This window comes from Mangifera indica, chromosome 16 (assembly GCF_011075055.1).
Source record: "Mangifera indica cultivar Alphonso chromosome 16, CATAS_Mindica_2.1, whole genome shotgun sequence".
NCBI lineage: Eukaryota > Viridiplantae > Streptophyta > Magnoliopsida > Sapindales > Anacardiaceae > Mangifera > Mangifera indica.
Window position 1 is genome coordinate 2,476,750 of NC_058152.1, and position 25,013 is coordinate 2,501,762.

General features: G+C 31.1%; 3 protein-coding genes across 4 annotated transcripts; 1 reads left to right on the plus strand and 2 right to left on the minus strand.

The window, feature by feature from the left end:
• Positions 1-1,508: 1,508 nt before the first annotated feature.
• On the minus strand, positions 1,509-2,057 carry LOC123199578 (precursor of CEP9-like). The gene has a single exon (XM_044614612.1). The coding sequence runs from the start codon at positions 2,055-2,057 to the stop codon at positions 1,509-1,511; it is 549 nt and encodes a 182-aa protein (XP_044470547.1).
• Positions 2,058-7,550: 5,493 nt separating this feature from the next.
• On the minus strand, positions 7,551-11,700 carry LOC123198910. Of its 2 annotated transcripts, none has more exons than XM_044613717.1 (6): positions 11,363-11,700; positions 10,602-10,846; positions 10,264-10,522; positions 8,298-8,477; positions 8,149-8,211; positions 7,551-7,941 (listed from the first exon to the last, which is right to left on the minus strand). In XM_044613717.1, exons 1-6 carry the CDS (start codon positions 11,390-11,392, stop codon positions 7,774-7,776), a joined length of 945 nt encoding a protein of 314 aa, XP_044469652.1. In that variant the 5' UTR covers positions 11,393-11,700; the 3' UTR covers positions 7,551-7,773. The 2 variants fall into 2 exon arrangements, with proteins under 2 accessions (XP_044469652.1, XP_044469650.1); XM_044613715.1 differs by having other exon boundaries at positions 8,056-8,211.
• A 10,293-nt stretch (positions 11,701-21,993) lies between these two features.
• On the plus strand, positions 21,994-24,720 carry LOC123199735 (patatin-like protein 1). The gene is made up of 7 exons (XM_044614787.1): positions 21,994-22,136; positions 22,224-22,405; positions 22,527-22,713; positions 22,928-23,089; positions 23,169-23,474; positions 24,347-24,522; positions 24,636-24,720. The coding sequence occupies exons 1-7, from the start codon at positions 21,999-22,001 to the stop codon at positions 24,700-24,702; spliced, it is 1,218 nt and encodes a 405-aa protein (XP_044470722.1). The 5' UTR covers positions 21,994-21,998; the 3' UTR covers positions 24,703-24,720.
• Positions 24,721-25,013: the final 293 nt, after the last annotated feature.

A 25,013-nucleotide genomic window follows, 5' to 3' on the forward strand; every position in this document is an offset into this window, starting at 1 on the left:
GGTTTGATTTGGGTTTAAAAATGCTTTGGTTTAGTTTGGGTTAAAAATTACTTTGGTTCGGTTCGACAAATTTTAGAAGGTGATTTACAGTTTACATTTGTTTTGGATGATTTTTAAACCGAATCAAATCATAAATCGTTATATACACACACATGTCCTTTTACAAATGGAACATATTTGATATAAACTATATTATATTAAAGATAAAGACGCTCTCCAACAATTATTTTTTGAATCAATTTTGTACAAAAAGTCTTTTAAATTACTTTCAATACAAGAACATTACATATTACAAAACAGAAGAATTGATCAAAAATTAAAAAAAAAAAAAAGAGCAAATAGATGCATCAGGATTTTTCGTTTCCACCTATCTCTAATTTTAATATATAAACGTGACAGCAAAAAATAAGATAAGGTAATCGCTATCAAAGAAAAAGAAGGAAACTGTTTTTCTTAATTAACAATAACATATTAATCAAATTGAATACAAAAATTATGATGCCGCTAATAAAGATTTAAATTTTTCTCATCACATACATTGATGAGCATTTCACTTTACTTATTCACAATTAAAAATACATTTAATAATATAAACAATTATACATATTCCTAATATTTGTTGCATTAACCCTGAGATAGTATTGACACTAAAGATAATTAAAATTCAAGAAACTTTGTAGATAGGTTGAGAGAATAAATTAAAATGTGATTGGTATCACATATTTTGTTGATAATACTTTTTTTTTTACTATCGTAAATCAGACTAGGTTAAATTATAATATTTTAGTATAATTTGGTTTGATTTGAAACACCGTAGACTTTGATTTGATTTAAGATTTTTCTAAATAATTTTTCTTGGTTTCATTTGAAAATATTTTTGAATAGAACTAAACCGAACTGTACACTTCTATCTAGTCGACTTACATGGCTGTTTATGTTAATTGGCATGTTTGATTTATAATTCATATATTTGATCTCATGTACATCGGTCTTAATTTAGAATTGTAAAAAGTATTTATACTTTCAACATGCTTCGATGGTTTAGATTTCTTACATTAGTAAATTCATAAAGTTGGGGCAAAGACTGCCCAAATGGTAAGTTTTTTTTTTTTTAGCATAATGCTGTTATTTTCTTTTCCGATTGATGGATCTAGACTATTATTACATAAAGCTAAAACTTTTGAATTAATATTAAGACGTTCATTATTTCCACATATCCATCAATGTTGTGGCTTTTAGATTTCAAGATTTTCTGCCGGTATAAAGACAATAATGAAAAGACTTTCTTTTATTTCCATAAAATATATAGGACGGAGGCTGAGTCCACAGAGAGACTTATAACATAAATAAACAGACCAGCTTGTACATGGACATACTAATATTTGTACATCAAACAGAAATTCTACGTGCCAACTTAACACCTGGATTCAAAGACCTAAATGAATCGTTGATAGACTCACAAAAGCTTTGTCAAACAATCGGTTTAATTATTTGAAGGATAAGTAGCCCTAGTTTTGAATGGCATGCCCGACACGGGGGTTGTGACCTGGAGCTGTAGGCCTGAAGCCATCTGCATGTTTTGGGGTTGGACGTGCCCCAAATGGCAAAGTCGGAGTTGGAGGGGGAGACTCAATAGCTATTGCAGCTGTAACGGTGGTGCTCTCGTCACCTTTGACTCTGGAGTCAAGTTCTTCTTCTCCTTCAAAAGCATGTTTATGGCCAGCACCAGGACTGTTTCCTGGTGTTGTTGGTCGAAAATCATCTGTGTCTGATGCGGCTGATTCAACCAAACGCATGGGTGGGTATATTTCTTTTTTCCCTGTCACACTTACAGCGTTTTCAGCAGAAGGATTGTCAACACTCGGTTTTGTTGACAGGGAGTCTTCTTTGAGCTCTCCAGAATTCTGCTGAAAATTGATGTTTTTGCTGCCATGCTTCGCTGTTTCTTCTTTCTCCATGATCTTTAACTGTCTCCCTTCAGCCCAAAGAAGTGCATGGCTGCAGGCAATTAAAGCTAGAAGGATAACACAAGTGTTCATGGATCGGTTATCCGCCATCTTTGGTGAAAGGACAAATTACTTAAATGATAGAATTATGAGAGCTCACTGAAGAAGGAAGAGCTATAAGGAGGTATGATAAAATTCTCTTGTGCCTTATGGTATTTATAGGCGTCAAGTGCATACACTCTGAAAATCCTAAACCATAATAATCATTTCATAAATAATAAATTTAAAAAATTAAACAAGTGGACCCTTCGTGTCAATATCAATTTCGACGGTTTATATGAATTGGATCTTTTAAAGATCTCTCACCATAATTTGCATGCTAAGTCTTCTTATATTTTATCTTCTACTTTTAGCTACATCATTTTTTAACAATCATAAAGTAAACAAAAATGAAACAGCAGTGGCCAACTTAAAATTTTTCTTAAATCCAAGACTTTGAACTCTCAATGAACACCGCCGAAATGCACAAAAAGTCAGGGATTTGCCTGTACTATCCACTCGCAAATATATAGTATTTTATTTGATGGCTCGTGTGCAAGTTAAATAATTCTTTTGGTCGACAAATTCAAGTGAAACCCATCTGTCCAACTGTTTGAAATCTTATTATCTATGGTCTGTTGCATACTATTAATTGCGCTGAATGATTACTGACAGATTCCTCAATGTGGAAATCATAAATAATTTTCTCCAACATTCTTAATTAATATATAAAAACATATTTTTACATATAATTGCTCATAAGCATTGAAAGTAATTGGCAAAATATGAATATTTGTGTTTATATTTGGTTTTTGTGTGAAGACATTTGTCTTGCTTTTTGTGTGTATATGATTGCATTTTGTGTGAACATTTAGATGTAATTTTTCATTTAAGTATAATTTATAACTTTATTTGTCCATATTCAATTTTGTTGTTTGTTGACAAGATATACTGTTATGATTCTATATAAGTGTCAATCCCTAGTTCACCCATACTGAGTAACTAATCTCGCATTCTTCTATAAAATGATTTACCTAAATTTCTTTGATTTTAATGTTTAGTACCCTACTTGTTCAGGTTAATCTTATTTTGTGTAGAGAAGTATTGCATTTTGTTTCTTTGGTTTTCTACTCTTCGTCTTGTGGGTTAGTTTATTTTCAGATCATGGGATACAAATCTGTAACTGAAGCTTGAAGGGATTTCAAGACCAGAACCTTAAGGGTTTTCAACTTGAATGTTCAAGAAGAGTTTGAACTACCGAGTGGGATACTTAGTATTTTAGATCTAGGTAATAGTAATGATATTAGGAGAGTTAGAAAATCAATTTAGTAAAGAGAGAGTTTACTTTGTATGTTAATTTCATCTTTTAATACAATAGTTAGGTTTATTACTTAATGATTTGATTGAGCCAGACTTAGTCCCATGGATGAGGCTGAGTTGAATATTAGTTAAATCATGTAAAAATTGTTAGGTATCCTTTACTTTGCATGTTTATTTTTTATTTTTTTTGCTTTTTGAGTGTGTTATGTAAGAGATAAGTGAGAACAATTTTGGTAGCTCAATTTAATTTGAAACAACCAAGCCCATATCACTCACAAATAGACTTCCGATTGGTATCAGAGCTAGTTCTTAATCTTCTTATATTCAATAGATCCTCATGGGTTTAGTTGTTGTGTTTAATTTTTCTAGAATTTGTAAACCTTGCTTTTTCCTCTAAATGTATATGTTTCGAGAGTGAAGATATACTACTAGAGCTTCTATGTTGGATGAAATTAATTATCCATATTGGAAGGCGATTATGCCTACATTTTTAAAATCTATTAATAAAAGAGTCTGGATATATGTTGTTAATGGCTGAAACCTCTTGAGATTGTTGAAAGTGATGTTTTTAAGTCAAACCTATTGAAATGTGGATCCAATGCTATCCTTATCCCAAGTTACTTATTGTGTCAGCTATAAATCCAGGATATTCTGAACCAGAAAATGTGACTGGAGCTTTGGTTGATTTGGTTATTGGTTTAAGGTCATGCAAGATGAATACTCTAACTTTGTTAAAAATTATACTTGGAGTCTTGGTCCTCTGACCAATTCTATGCATGTACTTGGCATAACTGAGTTCTTAGAACAAAATGTTATTCTGATGGTACAATTCAAAAGCACTAGTGGTTAAGGGGTTTCAACAAAATCTGGTATAGACTATTTTGAAACAATTAATCCAATGGAACTATGATCAGAATTATATTGTCTCTAGCGGTATCCTTTAATTGGAATATACATCAGATAGATTTTTTAGTAATGTTTTTTTCTAATTAATGGAGAGCTTCAGAGAGGAGTGAGAATAATTTCGCTAGATCAATCTAAGTTTGAAACAACCAAACCTATGTCACTCAAATAGACTTTTAAGCATAATGCTCTGAAAATAAAATTGTGATAAGTGACCAACTTCTCTTTATTTGTCAGCGATCGGTCAAAAAAAAAAAAGAATACATCTTTGTCTCTGGTTAAAATTGTTTTTTAGAGTTTACTCAAAACAGATTACATACATAACTAGTAATTTTTTTTTTTTTCAAATTAAAAAACTTTGGAAGCACAAGTTCTACGGAATTCTCCTAGGTGTATCATCAATTTAAAAAGATGGAAGTGGTTTGTTGTTAGTGGGATCAACAGACACATAGAATTCAACAACTGTCTTGCCATAATCATCCAACTTGTTTTTTGTTTAATGAAAGCCGAATCATACAGAGATTTGGAAACTGAGATCTCAACTATTTTGTGAAAAAAATATTGTCGTTCTTCTTTGGATATTCTTCAACATTCCAGCTCTATTAGGGTTTTGAAAATCTAAACAATATTTGACGCAACAGTAACTGCACTATAGTTAGCTGCCACTAATGGGAAAACTTTTTGAAACAACGAGTGGTATGTAGAACAGCCGTGATTTGACTGAGCATCAATAATCATGAGTATTGACTCAAATTAGTGATATATATGATAGACGATTCCAAAATGATTTACCTTTTATATAATACGAATTTGATTTTTCATATTCGTTCTGTCACAAATCATGGAGATCCTCCCACTATAACTCATAAAAGCTACATCTTTTTATACTTTATTTCTGTTCATGATTCTTGAAAGAAACTTAAACATATTCTTATTTAATAGGATTATAAGGTATAAATCAATGTTTTATAAGCGTTTTAAAGATTTAAATTCAAACTTTTTTTTAAAAAATTTTAATATTTCACTAATTTTGTTAATGTTTGATTTCAAATGATTGAATCACCATTATTTGCTAAAGTTAAATAATTTATTTTTATTATTTGATGATGATTTCTTTTGGAGTTCTTCTAAATGAAGAGACAAAAATGAAATGATATCAATGAACCGAAATATACTACAAGATAAACAACTGAATTATTATATAGTAATGTTATTGTTAATATTATTATCGTCATTGTTATTAATTGAATCTTTTTCTTTAAGATAATATTATTAGGTATATATGTTAATTAGTTCATGATGATCTCATATTGACACTACATTACAACATGGTTGAATACTGATTGCCGTGCCGTCATTAAAAAAACTTATGTATCAAGAGTCAAAGGATACTTAAATCAAATCTCCAACAGGTCTGGGGCCACAAACCACCATATGTGGTGGACTGTGCCACTCACAAGCTAGGGTTTTTATCACTTTGCTTGTAGTGAAGAAGTCAAACCAACGATGACCAAACTAAGTGCCATGCCCCAACCTGTCATTCACCATGTAATTGAAAATGAGTGAAGAAATTATTGCAAAAAGAAAACTCCACTGTGCATGGTCGGCTCCTCAACGTTGGGAACCCCAGGCAGGCCCCAGTCTTCCTCCCACTAATCTTATTATAGACATAATTTAATGAGTAAATAATTGCCTGATTAAATATTTAGATAGTACAAAGACAACTTGATTCTTTGTGCGGTGTGATAGCTTGCATATTACTGCCGAATCTTGGATGCACAAATCTCTCTTTCGGTTACTGCTTTATGAACTAAAATGAAATTACTGCAAGTAATGGTAGCTTCTTCACAATTGAACTGATAATTGTCATGTCATTCAAGAAGTGAAAACTTTAAATTATCTCTAATATGAACTCTTTCGCTCTTATATATTTATATAGCAAGGTTGCAACCGGGCTAGCTTAGGGTTGTATGTTGTCACGTGTAGAGCTAGATTTGAGCCAAATCAAGTTCAAGTTCATCGAGTTTACTTTAAAAGTGTTTGAATTTGGCTCAAGTTAGAGCTGAAATTGAGCTTTAAGCTTAGCTCGGTATTAAAACAATGTTATTTTACTATATTTTAGTCAAAAAAATGTCATTTTCCATTAAATTTTTTATACTTGTAAACTTGACGAGTTGAATATCTCTAAAATACAAGCTCAAGCTTAAAAATATTGAATTCTTATATTCGAACTCAAACTTGTTTAAACTGAACTCATTTTAAACTTGTTTGAGCCAAATTTAAATTTGAATAAATTTGATTCGAATCCAACCCTAGTCACATGATGAGTAAAATGTTTGTGTGCCACGCGCATGCAGGCAGTCCCCACTTATTTTGAGATTGTAATATTCCCATTTCCTTCCTTCCATGCGGTGGGTCTCGGCTGAGTTGTGCTAAGCCCATAAAACAAGTGCATTTAAGACTAAGGTTGGGATTAGAGATTTTGGGCTTAACTCAATCCACTCACGTTACAAATTCTGAAGACCCTAATCCAAATATTTTAGGCTTTAAAACGGCTACCCAGTCCTTTCGGGTGCATCTTTTCTATGTCGTGCAAGCACTTGCCAACGTAATATACAAGCCATTAGGACCAAGGCAACACTAATCGCATGTTATGACATCGCTAGGTATGAGAGGAAAGTTTCTCCTCCTGTCTGTTTTGATAACAACAATGGTTGTCTGAGGTGCTCTTTGATTTCTTGAAATGCTTGTTCTTATTTAGTTATTTCTTCGTCCTTTTGACTTTCTTTGCCCATTGACGGCGTAAAAGAAAGGAAGGCATTTGTTTGTCGCCCTAGAAACAATGCAATCAAGCACTACTACTCTGCCCGCTATACTAGTACATGATTTAGCTTCGTTGAACTTTTCATATCCAAAGCATTTTTATCTTTTCTGTATTCGCCTCAATTCCATGCCGGTTGACCATGAAACCTAGGAACTTCCTTGAACTAACTAGAAATGTACATTTTAGGAGATTCTATTCCATTTGGTACGCTCGGAGGACATTGAACATGTCACCTAGGTGTGTGATGTGATCTTCAACAAATTTAAACTTGACTAGTATGTTGTCCACATAGACTTCGTCCGCTTTTTTTTAATATATTGACCAGTTGCTGATACATGGCTCCAGCATTCTTAAGACCAAAAGGTATGACCTTGTAGCAGTATAGTCCCCTATCGATGAGGAAGTGTGCTCTTCACCTGGCCTAAACATGGGGCTCTTGTTGTAGCCTAAATGGACATCCAATAAGCTTAGGATATCCCTATATAGCATTTTACTAAAATGCGAATCAAGAACAGAAATAAAGAAAAAAGTAACTACTTGAAATTACAATTGCTTTAATTAGCTGACATTTACATGGTGTTTCTATGATCAATAAGATCAGAGACATACTCGACGAGGGATTGAGGAAGCCAGAGATACATAGTGGAAGCCAAAATTTCATCAGGTATATCATCCTGTCTCTAACGAAATCAGTTGGAGTTGGTATTCACACCGTTTCACTAGTTAGCAGAGCAGTCATCTTTAATAGTCAGCATTCAAAAAATTCTCATAAACTGTTCCGTGGAGTGTTCTGTTGACTTCATCCCAGTTCTGTATAAGTTCTGACAATGAACCTTTGTGAATTTTAACCTGTCGGCTTGTTAGTTCCATCTGCGGGAGCCTCAGAAACTCGAGAACATCTCTTACTTTCTGCAACAAACAATCAGAATTATGACCATTGCATAGAAATAAGAATATATATAGAAACTATTGAGTGTTGTTGCAACATCAACATTCTCAGATTTATGTATGAATAATCCTCACCGAAGGATTCTTAACAAGATCCTCATAATATAGAACAATGTGGCGAGCATTATTGAAGTATTCTAAAGCTTGAGTTGCTGTTGACTCCACTACCTTCAGATCAACTAACAATGATGTGGAATTGATGGTGGGCTTATAGCTTGAAAGTGTTTTGGCCTATGAGATGTTCATAGCAAAGAGTTCAAGATCATATATGTAGTATATATGTACACATAAAGGTAGATAAAGAGAGAGAGAGAGACCTCTTGGGGTGAATGCACATGAGACTTGTGGATTCCATTCAGTAGCTTAGCATAGCGGTCATAGGAATTTGCAAGTACAGAAACCATCCGACGCAACAGATTTCGTCGAAAGAGAAATATTGCGGAAACACCCTTATGATTGAAGTATTCTACTATTTCTCTATGGTGCTCCATCAACCCCTGCAGAAGGTATGAGAACAAAATTAACTCTTTGCGCTTTGTTTCCATCAAAGAAATATTCAAAAGCGAAATCATGTTAATACTGTACTACAAAAAACTGCCAATATCTGAAAATAGTGCAGAGTTTTCAGAATTTAGAAACTAGATCCCCCTAATCAATACAAAAAACTGCCTTGATTGAAAAGAGCATAATCAATATAACATATTTCTAAACCTGCTATTTTCAACTGTTGCAAGGTAAAATCAAGCAACACAATACCCATCTACCACCAGATTAAGGATGACTTAGTCCCTGAACTTCAAGGTAACCACGAAACCACTTAAATAACTTCTGAAATAGTTCTTAAGAGCACAACCAAAATTTTGCACTCAATTTAAACAGCCTAACATAGTTAATGATACTGACTTATATTATACAGAAACAGAAAATCAATATCCATTGTTTTGTTCAAAAGGAAGAACATAGCATTGAAAATATTCTGTGATTTGTTAAGGACACGAACGATCAATGCAATACACATTGACAAGTTGCTTTTCATGATAGGTGATAACCCCATTTGAGATTGCAATTGCACACCAGTCAGCATAAGAATTTCAATAAATCCACCAGAACCAAAAGACTTGGCTAATCTACTTTCCCAAAAGCATTCTTTGTATTATTTTCTGCTAGGAGCTACACCACTTTGATAGTTACACTAGAGTTTCTTCACTATTTTGGCTTTGTGCACATGACATCCATATTATATTATATAGTCAAACCTTTAAAGAAATCTCCCTTATTCTTAAGGATAATGGCTTCACTATTTGCAGGTGTTTTTAATCTCCTTATTTTATTTAAAATAAATGAGCTCTGATACTAGAATTCAACATTAAATTTCCAAGCCAGAGGGGATGTGAGACCAATAATGCCATCAAATAATTAGAAATACCTGGCAATAATGGCACTAAAAAGTTAGAAATCCCACATCTACTTTACTGGGAAACACAAGACTCTTTAGCAGGAAGATGAAAATTTATAATTTTCCAAGTTTGGGTTATTATGTTCTCTTATAGCTCCATAATTTCAAAAATCTTGAACAAATGCGAATAGAAATCAAGAGATTTAAGAGTTCAAATTTCTAAGCTGGCTGCCCAACCTTAAGAAAACACCAAGTTAGCGAACTACAAACCTTGGACCATCAAGAAATAATTATTCATATAATATGTTCCCTTGTATCTAAATGAGGACTCTCAGTTACATCCTTTTCCAACTCTTCTTTGAAAGAACAGTTTATAAATTTTTATTTTAAATTAACAACCAAAGCATCATAAGCTGAACTCGATTTAGAAACTGGATAGCTTAACTTCTCGTAAAGTTTGCAATCCCTAATCATCAGGCAATGGAACAGTCCAAATTCCAATGTGTAAATAGCAAATGTCACAACCATGAGAATCTTTGTATACAAGTATGGGAAAGCACATAATACTAAGTTCAATAGGATGCTTAATGAAAAGCCTAGGAAAGAAGTAGACAATCTTCTTAGAAGTTTGCACTTAAAGAAAAACATTATTCACCAAACATAAAAATCAACAAAGCAAGGACCTTAAGAAATATATTTTTCTTTGGATCAATAATGATAAAGAATTTCACATACTGTTTCCAGGCAAACAGTTAGCTGAAATGATGTTTACTTGAGAGGTTTCACATTCAAAATGGTAATGGGTAAAGAATATGCTTTTACCGGCCACCAATAGGTCATCTAATGAAAAGGTTATCACAAAGACAAAATAGAAGACAACATTATACCTGATTGAGCATCCACTTGAATCCAACCGCTGCAGAGCACTCATTCTTGGAAGCACTAGTTAACCAATCCAAGTTGTAAACTTTATCCAGGGTATCTATAATTGAAGAAATATTTCTCCTCTGATCCAATTTGGAGAAAATCTCCCCATTTGAGCTCACATTAATATGACTATTTAACAAGGTCTCAAACCATCCACTCCCTGATCTTTGCATTGATATTATGGCAAACAATCTTACAGGATTATGTTTGCATTCAGCTCTGCTCATACAACAAAACTTAACATGATGAGAATAAGCTTGTGACGAAAACTTTTGGAAAATAAGAAAATCTTATTTACCTGCTAAAAGTCTGGGGTTCTGGGTAATGCAATCGATGAACTTCTAACTGGTTGGTGCCACTACGGCCAGGAAGCTCTGATAGCTCAATGTCAATATCAGTATTTTGGTATTTAAATTTGGCACCAGTGCTCATATGTTTTAACCGGATTGAGCAGATTAAAATGCCACAAACCATCCCAAATAGTAAAGCGATCATCCTTAAGAGCAATGGAGATTTCTTCGGAGGCTTTACAATAAGAGAATCCTAAAGCAAACAAAAAAAGGTGTCAAATATATTTGTTAGCAAATTAAATTCGTGGGCAAAAAAAAAAAAAAATTACAGACATCTGACATTCTAATCTCATTGAACGACGTAAATCATAGGACAAACACAAGAAACAATTATTTGAAAGCCAGGAAGTGCAAATGATGATGGTACGCACAAACGTAAAATTTTTACCGGAAAAGTGATAGCAAGGAAAAACGCCCATAAAACTTGTGTACAGCCCAAATAATGAAAAAAAAAAAAACTTTCGTATAGCCCAAATAATGCTAAAAAACAAAACAAAATGCAATAAACTCTACAGTGAAACTGGAGATCAGAACATGCACAGAAAACAGAAATCCCAGACCGATCAATCTTCCACAAAACTTAAAGAACAACCCATTTAAATAAGCTTTTTTTTTTCACAAAAGAATATGAACAAATAAAGGAACTTTTAAAAAAGTACAGATTCTGAGGAAAAATTATGATATTGAAGTAAACAAATAAGCATAGTACCTTGTTGAAGACATAGACGTATTCTGCCATTTCTATGTCCAGAATTTGAAGATAAAACCCAGTAAAGCTAAAAGCAGAAGCAGAAAAAGGAAAAAAAAAAATATAGAACCCTCTTCTTCTCGTCAGCTCCCGGAGAACAAGGAAAGCGAAGCAAAGCACAGGAAAAAGAAGACAAACAGATATGTCATTATATTACGTCCGAGATTCGGATCAGTTTAGCCACGTGTATAACACAGCCGTTGAACAAGAGAAAAAAAAAAAAGAAACAAAAGAAGAGTTCTCTTCAGTTATGCTTGGAGCGTATCTGGATTGCTGTAGTTGCCTAATTATTGAACTAATTTTTGTATCAATCGACCTACGAATCCAAGTCCTGATGTCAATGGACAGAAAACTGGGTGTTTTTTAAGGCCAAAGCACATGTTCCCAACCAAGGTTTGATGAAACGACCATGCCACCCAATAAGTTTAATAAACCCAAAATTCCACCCATAAACAACTAATATTATCATATTTTGTTGGCAAAAAGGGTATTTAAGTAAATTTGAATAATTTATTTTAAGCGTTATAAACAAAAGAAATAATTCTTATAAATGACAAAAAAATAAGAAAAGAGTTTCGTTTATTAAGATGAAATTTTGACGAATAATAAATGCATCAAACCAAAATTTACACACAATAAAAAAACAATTTCATTTATTCAATCATGGTCTTTTTTTCTGCAATGAAATTCATGTTATGATTGGAATTATTTACAAGTTTTTGCTTATTTTTATAAAGAAACATGATGATGGTGATATCAAATTAGATGACTTTGTTTTTTTCACTTTGCAAGTTTTTAACTTTAAAAGGTTTTCTAGTCTCTTAAAATTGTTCTTCAATCATCATCTTGGTTTTATTATGATGCCCCCCAACTCTAGTATGGGAGATGAACTGAAATTTTAGTACAAATGGGATTTTAGGAGGAAAGATAAGAGTTTTAATTCTTCAAGCAATGACTCAAAATCAAATTCCATTAGTGAGCCTATCCTCAAGGACCATGATTATGATGAAACTAGCAATAATACTAGTAGACTTCAGCAGAACTTAGACAATGATTCTGATTTTGAGGGTTAATTTCAATTTGATAAAACTGAAGAAAAGAAAATCAAGAAGAGTAGAAAGAAAGATTGTGCTGAACAAGTCAATCGAAAGAAGAGTAAAACTAGTGCTTATGTTCTTGGTACAACCAGCGATGTTAAGAGCTTCACAGAGGTCTTATTAGAGGATCTTAGAACTACAAGAGAAAATTTGTTTACATGGATGAGGGAGAGATAAATAAATGATAGCTAATGATACTATTCCTAGTAAAAGGAGGAGAAGAGGAGCTTCAAGAGGGAAGAAAGTCCAATCTTTACAACAGAACAATTTTGAGAAAATGGAAGTTCAATCTTAGAAAAACTTTAAGAAAAACCTGAAATTGAAACACGAAAAAACTACTAAGGAGTGTATGCAACAACATAACAACTTTCAGGGCCAATCTCTGGAGAGCATAAAATTCATAGATTTATAACACATAAAATTCAATTTTATTTAATTAACAGAATCACATTTAGTCTTACAAAATTGAGAGCAATTATTTGGTTCTTGTATAATAAGGGGTAATTAAGTAATTTTATTAATTAAAATAACAAAATACATAATTTATAATTTTCATTTAAGGGTAATTTTTACAATTTATTTGGAGAAGGGAAAAATCATTATTTCAACAATTGACTAACAAAATCCATTAAGAGAGTTGGCTTATGGGTGACATTTTGGGTCTATTAAACTTAACAGTAGCATTTGTCTTATGTCGGATATAGTCGTAGGGCCAATAAAAAATTACAAACTGGGAAAGGACCACAAAGGGGCATTGAGTTTGACAATTCAAAGGGGAAGAAGATTGTTGCTTGCCTTGAACATGACTCCATTAATGTCACTGAAATGGTCAATCAATTGGTTATTCCAACAAATAATAAATGGCAGGTCCTTGTTCTAGAATCCAGCTACATAAAAATCAAAGATGCGCAACGTGGAGACTTCAATGTCTAGTTTTTATATTATTAAGGTGTTCAATGCAGAAAAGTCAGCTAAAAGTGCCCACGAGACTTGGCCTTAATTGCTAATCACTTCAAAATTAAACGGAAGGTTAAATGTCTATTTCCCGTAGAGATTTGGTGGGGGTGAATGCACTTGAGATTTAAAAGTCAAAATATAGAAGTATACATCATCAGTTTGATACCCATTAAAAAATTTTAAATTAAACTAACCTATTTTAAATTCCAAATCAAATTAAATTTAATTAAAAAATATAATTTAATTTAGTTAAGACTACGATTTAAATTAATTAAAATTTATTTATTTTCAAATATTTTATACTTAATAAATAATAATTGAGTTATAGTTATTTATGTTATAAAATAAATTTATAAAAAAAATGATAAAATATATATAAAAAATAATACACTAAATTGTTTATTGAAAATTTTAATCCAATACGGTTTTATATATAAAAAATAAGGAATGTTATGTACATAATGTTATGTATAAATAATTACGTATTATTGTTTATATATATAATTTTATTATATAAAAAAATATAATTTATGATTTAGTTTGATTTGATTTGATCTGAAAGTTGTTCAAATAGCGATCTAAATTAAAAACTTTTTTTTTTAATTTATTAAACCAAATTAAAGCAGTCTATAAAACAAATTAAATTAAACTATAATTTTTAAAATTTTAATTTAATTTTATAATGTAAAAAACTAAATTATTCACAACCCTAACCGGGGAAAAAAGAAAAGTCTATCATGAACTAAGACTCGTTTTAATCAAACACACAGATTTTCTGAGTCAGCAGATGAAAAACACTAGCCGTTTTATGTCATAATTGGTAGTAACATCACATGTATGTATGCTTTATATATTTAAATTCGATATTTAATTAACTGTTTAATGAGAAATGGGCAATATGATTGACATCATTAATTTAACACCGAACAAACTTTAATGCGGGGCACGCCCCCTTTAATCATCATCGATGATGAACCTTCCTGCCTTTATACCGCGCCACTACACCATCCTTTTTGGCACATATATATTTTTTTAATGGCCAAAGGACTTATTCCTAACAAAAGTATCTTGTATTTTCAAATTTTTATTTTTTAACTATTTACCCACGTATAAATAGTTAAATTTGTTAATTTTAAGGATAAAATCGTTATTTTATATCTAATATTAAAAATAAACTTAAATTTTATTTTTTTCCTTCCTTAAATCCTAAAAATTAATTATTTTATCTCTAGACTAAATTTTAAAAAAATGATATTTCTCTTTATAAAGTTTAATTTTAAAACTTTGATGTCATTAGCAACGATCTTTCTCTCTCAACGCTTTCTCTCCCTCTAACAATATCTATGGGTGGAGGTCAAAATAAAAAAAAAAAATCTTCAAAGAGAGAGAAAGAGTTAAGAGGGAGAGGTCATTGATAATAGCATCAAAGTTTAAAAACTAAATTCTGAAAAAAAAATATTATTTTTTAAAACTTAGGTTAAAAGTGAAATAGTTAATTTTTAATATTTAAAAAAGAAAAAAGAAATAAAATATTAAGAAATTGAGATTATATTAATTTTAACTGTTTAAAAATAAATAAAAATTTTAAAATAAAAGAATAAAAACTTAAAAAAACATAATACTTTCTATCGGAATAAGTCCTTTGGTCTTTTTTAATACTAAAACACACCTAAATTCTAGCCATTTTTTTTTTCTGTTTAAAAAAAAAAAGTCAGAAGAAAATTTGACAAATGTTTCTCCAAGCCAATAAAATGTGAATAATAATAGAGTCTTCTGGCAATATATTTGGAACGTTTCATCGCTTACTTCAAGATGAATCTTGCCAACTTTGAAGATGGACCTACAGATTTCTTCGGAAAATAAAAATGAAATCATCAAACATGCCATTGTCAGCCGTTTGTCTGGCAACGTGAACCCCACGCTTGACATTGTATTTGTATACATATACTCAGTATATAATGCAATAATTTGTTCATTTCATTGTGTCGGTGTAATATATTTAATAATTCGATGTAAAATAGGAATAAAAATTAAGTTTCCGGAAGTATTTATAGGTACGTGTTTTTATATTAATGTGAAGTCGTAATATTGTTGGAATTTAATGCAATAATTGGATAGAAGAGGCGATGCTTAGCAATGAAGCATTGCAGAGGGGGTGTGTCACGAGGCTATGTGGGCACTAGAGTTATATTTAAGTCAAATTTATTTAAGTTTGAATTCGAATTTGATTTGAATAAACGTAAAATGAGTTTAAATTAAACAAACTTGAGTTTAAAATTTTAATATTTTTTACATTAAATTCGAATTTTAAAGGTATTTGATTCATCAAGTTTATGAACCTAAAAAATTCGATACAAGATGAAATCGTTTTTATCAATATAGATTAAAATAACATAATTTTAGTAACGGATCGAACTCAAAATCAAGTTTTATTCTTTTGAAATGAGTTAGGTTCAACCTCGAGTCTAATTACATATAAATTTAAACTCAATTTGATTTGAATCTGACCCTAATAAGCACATGCAAACCGGTAGTTAAGATGTCACTTAGAGATACCACACATGGGTTCCGAAATTTGAGGTGTGTAAATGGGGAAGTGGGATATGCAAGAGAAATTAGATTAACGAGATGAAGTGGGGTGGACGGAAGGTGGTGAATTTTTTTTGGTAGTAAAATAATTGAAATGGTTGGTTTGTGGGGGTATTTAGTCGCAAAAGCAGACTTTTTTAACACCATCACTATGGAATTGTGACTATAAAAATTATGCACTCTTTCTTTCCACCTTAATAAAAACAAAACATTAATGTGATACATAATAAAAGTTAATCATAGTATTTAGTTGGAGCTTCTCCTTTTCGTAGCTCTATTCTTCTAGGCTAATAACATGAAGATAATAAGGATTTAAATTCCTTCTAACAACATTTAAAATTAAATTTTTTATTTCTCTATTATAATGATTGTAAAATCAATTATTAAAATTAATATTTCATTTATTTAAGATAATTAATTCAGTTAAAAAAAATGATTCAACTTAAATAAAGTTTTTTTAATATCCAAAAAACTTGACAGTAAGAAATTTGTTAGACCTATAGAATAGAATCCTAATTTCCCTAATTTCCAATGCGTATAAGGTTTGAGGAAAGAGATGGGTATCAAAATTAAATTGTAACGCAATGTTGTCAGAATTAAAGATATATCCTTATTAGGGGTGGATACGAACCAAGCTAAATCTAAACACCTTTTGGCTCATGTTCAGTGTAAATAGAAAATGATCCAGTTTAAATTCGATTCAAATAAAGAATGGCTCGATTCGAGTTTAATAAGCCAAAATTAAGTTTGACTCAAGTTTGGTTTGAATGAAAAATGACTTACCTTGGTTTGAATTTGACTCAATTTTGTAGCTCAAATTAATGGTTTAAATTCATAACTTGGTTCAACTTAAATTAATGGTTCAAATTTATGGTTTGAATATATAGCTCGAATTCATAGCTCGAGTTCGTGGTATATTGATAAAATGACATCATTTTACCTAAATAATATTCAAAATTTCTAATTCAAGCCACGTATTTGAACTGCTAAATTGAACTATAAATTCGAGTTGATTCAAACTGAGTCAAACTACAAATTTGAACTAATGATTCGAGCTAAAAATTATATCCGAATATCTCTTAACTCTAGTTTAGCTTGATTTAAAAAACAAGTCAAATATTTTGATTCGAGTTCGACTCAAGTTCAAATTAAACGAATTTGAGTTAAAGTGAATCTAACCGAATTAACTTTCGTAATCGAGCCAGCTCATATCATATCCATGCCTAATCCCTACAATTTTAATCCAATATCAATGTTTCAATTTTTTCTTTTTCAAAAAGAGCTTTATGTCTTCTGAATCGGTCAAGTTTTCCAAATCAGTGGTGCAAATCCAATTTGTTTGCAGTTAATTAAAGTGTACTTTGAAAAATATAAGGTTTATTTAGTAGCCCATTTATTAAATAAGTTCACACAACTGGTTTCTTTTGGGCCTAAGTTTGAGTTGGATTCTTCCAAGTCACTTTGAATTTGATTTGCCCACACTCAATTTTAATTCAAAATATAACTATATGTAATACTAATAATTGCACTTACAGTATCAATTCAAATGGGCCAGTTGCAGAGCTTATTTGGTAATTGTGCTAAATGAACCTCACATTTTTCTAAGAACACTCGAATTAACGACAGACATTGGATTTATCTTTACATGTCACTTATGAATAAAAGAATATTGAAATGTAATTGGGATGTTTTAGCATTACCTAATGGTGAAACCAATATGGTTAAATTACACTTGCAACGGAGGTGAATAGGAGTTACAAAAATAATACAAAATTAAAAACTTAATTACTCTAAATCAACTTTAGCAATTATATAAGTAGTTAAACAATAAATGGTATGTATTAAATTAAACAGACTAAAATTTCGTACATTCACTTTTTAAAGAAATTTTTTTGAAGTTTTGTATTATCTTCTTCAAAGAAACCTCCATGAAGTGACATTAACATGCATGAATCTGATATACTAATTTTATAGAGATTCTATTTTTATAATAATTTATCTAGGATTTCATCTAACCAATAATTTATACAAGGGTATCAAATCATCCACCTATCAAAAACTTAGTCCAAATGGGTATAAATATTAGACTTGTACCTATTTTTAAGTTGGTACTACCAAGTCTAATGGTCACGTGGGTAGTATTCCACCAAAAATCAATACATAACTGTTTACTCAACAACTCTACCAATCTTTCATATGTTATGACTAGATATAATATAACTGTTTTTTTTGTTTTTCTCTCACATAATTCATAGTTTGTTGTCATTAATTGACCTTAATTCCCTCTCACATAATTCATTTTGATTAATCTTACTATTTAGACTAAAATTACTTTCTAGAAGTTTGAACATTTCTACTCTTAGGCCACCTACCTATAACAATTTTCCGTTTTATTCACTATTTCAAATTGTTTGACATAAACCAACATTTCTTGAATTAACATAGCTTGAGAAATCAAAATCAGCTCTAGAAAAATCCATTTCTTGTAACCACAACATATATTTTTTGCCCATTTGTCTCTGAAAAAACCATTTCTTTCAAGAACAACTTGGAATACGGGATGATGAAGTAGAAGGAATGAGTAGAATTAGGACATTATTTAAACTTAGTAATTTATTAGTAACTTATACGAAGAAGAAACTAGGAGAGCACTGAGCACATCATGAGTTTTCTTGTCAATATGAACAAAGAAAAACCACACGCATTCAGCCCAAATATTACATTAAACCAAGAGATACGATATGGTTAATTGATTCAATCACGTATACCAGCTTAAAATAGCAATAAGAAAAATACATAAGAATGACTCAATTTTTTAAAATATTATCAGTCCAGAAATTTTCAAGCTTGTTAGGGTTGAACAAGAAATGAAATGTGTAGCTTTTATTTAACTTCTATATTAAAATTTTCTATTCATATTATTTTCTTTTGATGTGTCAAGTTATCACCTATCATTCTGGTCTTTGTGCTAGGTGTTGAATATGGAAAGAAAGAAGAAACTCTGAATATTTATGGGATAATATTATTTTATATATAAATATAGTTAATTTTAGTGATAAAAGAGGAGTGAACATAGGTTTAAATCTCCTTGATCAAATTAGTTCAATGGTTATATGGTTGATCATTAGATCCAAGGTTTAATCTATTTGCGTGGGATTCTTTTAAAAATATATATATTATTTTATATATAGTTATTTATTTAAGAAACCTATGTAATTTTAATAGATTGTATTTATTGTAACATCTGTTCTGTTCTACTTCTGGGTAATAAATTTCATGGAAAAACATGCATTGGTTTTTCCATAATCAGTAACTTCAAAGACTGCCAAATTGATTGCCTGAGATTTTTAGATGCTGATTCTTTCATCAAAAGTTGCTTGACAAGTTTAAATTTTGTGACCTTGCAGGTTTGAATAGGTAAATAACGTCTTGTTCAAGAGAGAAAGAACTACCTACTTCAGTAGAATATGTGAGAAAATTGAAGAATCGAGGGTCTCATTAAAAATAGAAAGCGTGGTCTAATTGAGAAAGTTGAACTAAACTAATAATCAGCATTGATTTATTAACATAATTAATAGACATTATATGATATTTGAACTTCTGCAGGCATAAATAAATTTGACTCCTCTTGTAGTAGTTGTATGTTATGGTTTCAGCGGCAACGCAGGCAGCTCGAGTAGTGCAAATTAAAGGTATTGAAATTTGATTTTCTATATATTATCTGTCTCATATGGATATGGTACAACATAATATAAGAATATGAGATGATATACAGAAAATCATAGACCTCTTTTTCATTTATTTTTTTTACAAGATTGAATATGAAAGAAATAAGGTTATGGGGAATGGTGTTTGTAACTTTGAAGAGAATTGTTTGATGTTTAAAAGATGGATTTGCAGAAAGGTTTTCAAGTGAGGAGGATATTTTATGGAGCTTTTGGTGATGCATTGTTGGAAGTGTTAGGTGATGAAAATTGTTGAGATTGAGAGTAAATTTCAAAAAAATTAATTGAACTTTATAAGAAGAGTATGGAAGAATGAGGGAGATGTGAATTTGTAAAATAAGCAGCTCAAGAATAATTCTAATGTTATAAAGGTGCTTTTGTATTTTTGTTACTTCTGTTCTAAAATTTAACATAATTTATTAATAAAACTTACTAAATGTCATTTTTTAACTTTAAATATGATAACCTATTATCAAAATATGCTTTACAATAATATCAATGTTTTATATATATATATATATATATATATATATATATATATATATATAGTCATAACTTACCATTTTATCTTTCATTTTATTATTATTATTTTTTATATGACTCTCTTATTTAATAAAATACACTTTATAATTAAGAATAAATGTAGATATAGTCATCAATAAGACAATTAATTATGCAAGGGAGACTAACTTAATCTGAGGCAAATTAAGCTGTGCTCAAATAATACAAGGCATTCTTCCATCATTTAATTGATTTGTAGTAACAGTAAATTAAAAAAAAATAACCAGTAGGAATTTAATAGCAGGTGTTGTTCCACTGTTACATTGTAAAAACCTAATTAGTATCTAATTACATAATGATATATTATCTATGTATTTAAATTATATATAATATATATGTATAATATTGTCTATTACTAATATATAGAAGATACATCATCATGTAATTAAATAATTTTAAATTAAAGATAAAAAAATATTCAATCAAATAATGATATATTATTTATGTATATAAATTATATATAAAATATATATATATAACATTGATATTATCGTAGAGTATATTTTGATGGTAACTTCTCACCAAGATCAATCTTTGATATTGACCGGCTTTGTTCACCAAAGAAAGCTTGGTGGCTTAACCTTGAATAGACAAAGTCAGCTTTGGTTCATTAATTTATTAAATTTTAAGTTCTTACGTTTTGTTCTTACTGGCCAAAACAAATGCCAAGTAGAGGAGTAACTCAGCGTAATTGGAGCCATTGAGGTTCTCGATTCTGTTAACTAAACTTGAAAATTTTGTTATAGTAATTTGATAATAATACCTAATAATATACTAAGTAAGTTTGATCCTTTGACCAATTAACTTTATAATCCCAACTGATTGTACATTGGCAAAGTCTTTGTGTGATTTAACTTTTAATTACCAGATCAATGTGCTATGTACGGTCTCAAACCACCTTTAGAGCTTCTATGATCATGATCTTGACAACTTTCAGAATCTCTACGATGGCGAGCTCTAACTGTCTACTCTTATACCATTTATTGAGTAAAAATAGTAATTTTATTAATATTGAATCATTATAAAATCGTGCAAAACCAGACCAACACTTGACAATATTTTTCACTCACACATCACACACTCCTTAACACACACGTACTAACAACCCAGACCCTTTATTTTTGAGGACCACGGCACACACGTAATTTTCTGCGCTTCTTAATTTTCACATTCAAATGGCTGGGCATCAAGCGTATTTATAGTAGCCAACTTCAACTTTCTTGATTATTCTTGAATGGAGCTGCCTTGGCTGACTTGAAGCTTCTTGAATGGCGGTTGCTGGCGGTGTATTTGTTTAACATGTATATATTACTGTAAAGTATATTTGGCAGCGACTGGAGATGTTAACCTCTCACCATGAACAATCTTTGATATAGATCACTTCTGTTCACCAAAGAAAGCTTGAGAGGCACGACCTATAATAGACAAAGTCAGCTTTGGTTCATTAATTTATCAAATTTTAGGTACTTAGGTTTTGTTCTTACTGGCCCAAACAAATGCTTAGTAGACGAGTAATTGGATGAACGTTAGCTATGACGAATTTGCACTATGCGCCTTAAATTCAACACCACTACAACAGACTCCTATGTTCTTTCATAGTGCATCCGATCTATCTCTATATATTGAACTTCTTTGGGTTCATCCCTTATTCATATCTCCTCCATCAAAATGGAGAGAAAAACACCAAACTTAACAGTTCAACCTCCAAAAAACGGAAAACTTATTACAATTCTCAGTATTGATGGAGGAGGAATTCGAGGAATTATTTCGAGCGTTATTCTAGCTTACCTCGAGTATCAACTTCAGGTAGTCATCTTAAAGACAAATTTATATATTTATGAACATTGTTGGCTAACTCTACTGCGTATTTAAAATTTGTTGGCACATATATAGGAACTAGATGGTGAAGATGCAAGGCTTGCAGATTATTTTGACGTAATTTCAGGAACCAGTACAGGAGGCCTCATAACAGCCATGTTAACCGCACCAAATGAAAATAATCGTCCTCTATACGCGGCCAACGAATTAGTACCTTTTTACATCAAGAATGGTCCTAAAATTTTCCCCCAAACATGGTGAAAACATTATAATAAAACCCTAATTAACACTGGCATCACGCTCAATATTGCACAGAAGTATTGCTTATTTTTATTTTGATTGTGCTAGCTTAATTATCTTCTTGGTTTTGACACACAGTGCGGCGCTAGCTTGGCTTGTAAATTTATGGAAAGTTCTAACAGGAAGCAAATATGACGGGAAGTATCTCCACAAGTTGATAAGGGAGAATTTAAAGTACAAAAGATTGCATCAAACTTTGACGAACATAGTTATTCCAACTTTCGACATCAAGAAACTTCAGCCCACTCTCTTTTCCTCGTATCAGGTTGTTGTTATTATTAGCTTACACGATGAGAAGCAGCTTTAATAAAGATTGTTTTTTGTAAGTGAGTCATTAGGTTTATTGAATGACGGTGATAATGTGAACATTGATTGCTTGTTTTTTTCGATAGCATAGTTAATTACAAGCAAACAGTTTATCAAATCCTGATGATTAAAATTGGAATATGATTTTATGTTTAATTTTGCTGGGCATGCAGTTACAAGCCGATACAGAATTAGATGCTAAATTATCAGACATTTGCATAGCGACCTCAGCAGCGCCAACTTATTTTCCTGCCCATTACTTTACCAACGAAGATGAAAATGGAGTTATGAAAGAATTCAATCTCATCGATGGTGGGGTGGCAGCCAACAATCCTGTAAGCTTCTTCTTTTCTTTTTGTTTTCATTTGCAAATTTAAATGCCCTATTATTAAGCTATTAGCTTGATGATTGCAGACTTTGGTTGCAATGAGTGAGGTGACAAAACAGATAACAAAGAAGAATCCGGATTTCTTCCCGGAAATCAAGTCCTTGGAATATGACCGTTTTCTTGTGATTTCAGTCGGAACAGGATCACAAAGGAAACAAGGAAAATACAGTGCTAAAAGGGTTTCAAAGTGGGGGGTTCTCTCTTGGGTGTACGATGATGGATCTTCTCCAATAATTGATTGTTACAATGAAGCAAGTGACGAAATGGTGGATTACCATATCGCTGCTGTTTTTCAAGCCCTTCACCAAGAGGAGAATTACCTCAGGATCAATGTAAGCCCTTCAACACTAGTAACTTATAATTCCCTAATTTGTCTGTAATTCACAATATTTCTCCATCTGAACATTAAATGTTAAGAGAATTATTAAATAAAGTGAGTAAAATAGTGAATAATAAAGAGTTTCTGATGTCATGTATATTACTAAAAATGAAATTGATAATGAAATATAAGTTGTTAATAAGTTAAAAGTAACGTGTAAGTTTTACCAATTTGTAAACCCAATTGCCTTATTTAACCAATATAATAATATGAAGAAAAATAAGCAAGCTTTGATGGTGCACGTGTACAGTGTGCTTTCTGGAAGACCAAGGGACAAACACAGCCTTAGAGCTTATTTCGTTTGAGTCTTAGTTAAAGCTGAATTTGAATCAAACTTGTTCAAGCTCTCAATCTTGGCTCAAATGAGCTCGAAACAAGCTCGGTTCAATTGAGTTTAAGTTCAAACTCGACTTTAAAGTTAAATATTTTTTAGTTCGAATTTTAAATATGTTTGACTCATAAAGCTTACGAATCTAAAAAATTTGATATAAATCGATTAAAAAGATATTATTTTGACTAATACATATTAAATAATGTCATTTACTATTTTTGCTCAGCTACAGTATTAAGCCAAGCTCAAAGCTCTCTTTTTAAACGAGTTGAACTTGAACACTTTTAAGATGAGTTCAGCTCAACTTAAATCTAATCTTAGTCTTAGTGACGAATATGCACCTGGCCACATCCCATTCTTTGTATGTCAATAATAATAGAAAACACCAGAATTTTTAATGAGGCATTTTTATACTATTCATATATAACTATTATAGAAGGGAAATATCCATGACAAATACTAACTATATTGTGCTAATAAATTTAATCCTGCAGGATGACACCCTACAAGGAGTTTTGGCTTCTATTGATGTAACTACGAGTAAGAATTTGGGAAACCTCATTAAAGTTGGGGAGAAGTTGTTGACAAAACCAGTGTCCCGTGTAAATTTAGAAACTGGTGTCAATGAACCAGTTGAAGGTGCTGACACCAACATGGAAGCACTCAAAAGGTAACTTATATATAAAAGCTGCTACTTGTTCGATTTTTTGAGGGGATCCTAATTCTACTACGTTGAAATGAAAAGAAGGTCACCATCTCTGATTGTCTGTTTAATGGTGGCAGGTTTGCAGAAAAGCTCTCTGAAGAAAAAAAGCTCCGGGAATCAAAATCCCCGCATACGCGAAACTAACTCAATTTCGAATAGATATGAAAATTAGTAGTTATCAATAATTTGCAATAAAATTATTTGTATCCAATTTAATTGTATAAATAGATACATATTTGACATGTGTTATTAAATGGTCTTGTGATTTTGAATAAAAGATAAAGTAAAAATCAATCATATGATAACGCATTATGTGTATACTCATTTGTGTACATAAAAGTGGGTACGTATAACATTACTCAATAATTTGTGTAGGGATATGAAGTTATCACAAAACAAATTGTGGGTTCATCCTTGCTTTCCTTCGGTACCACAAACACGTTTGATGTTATTAT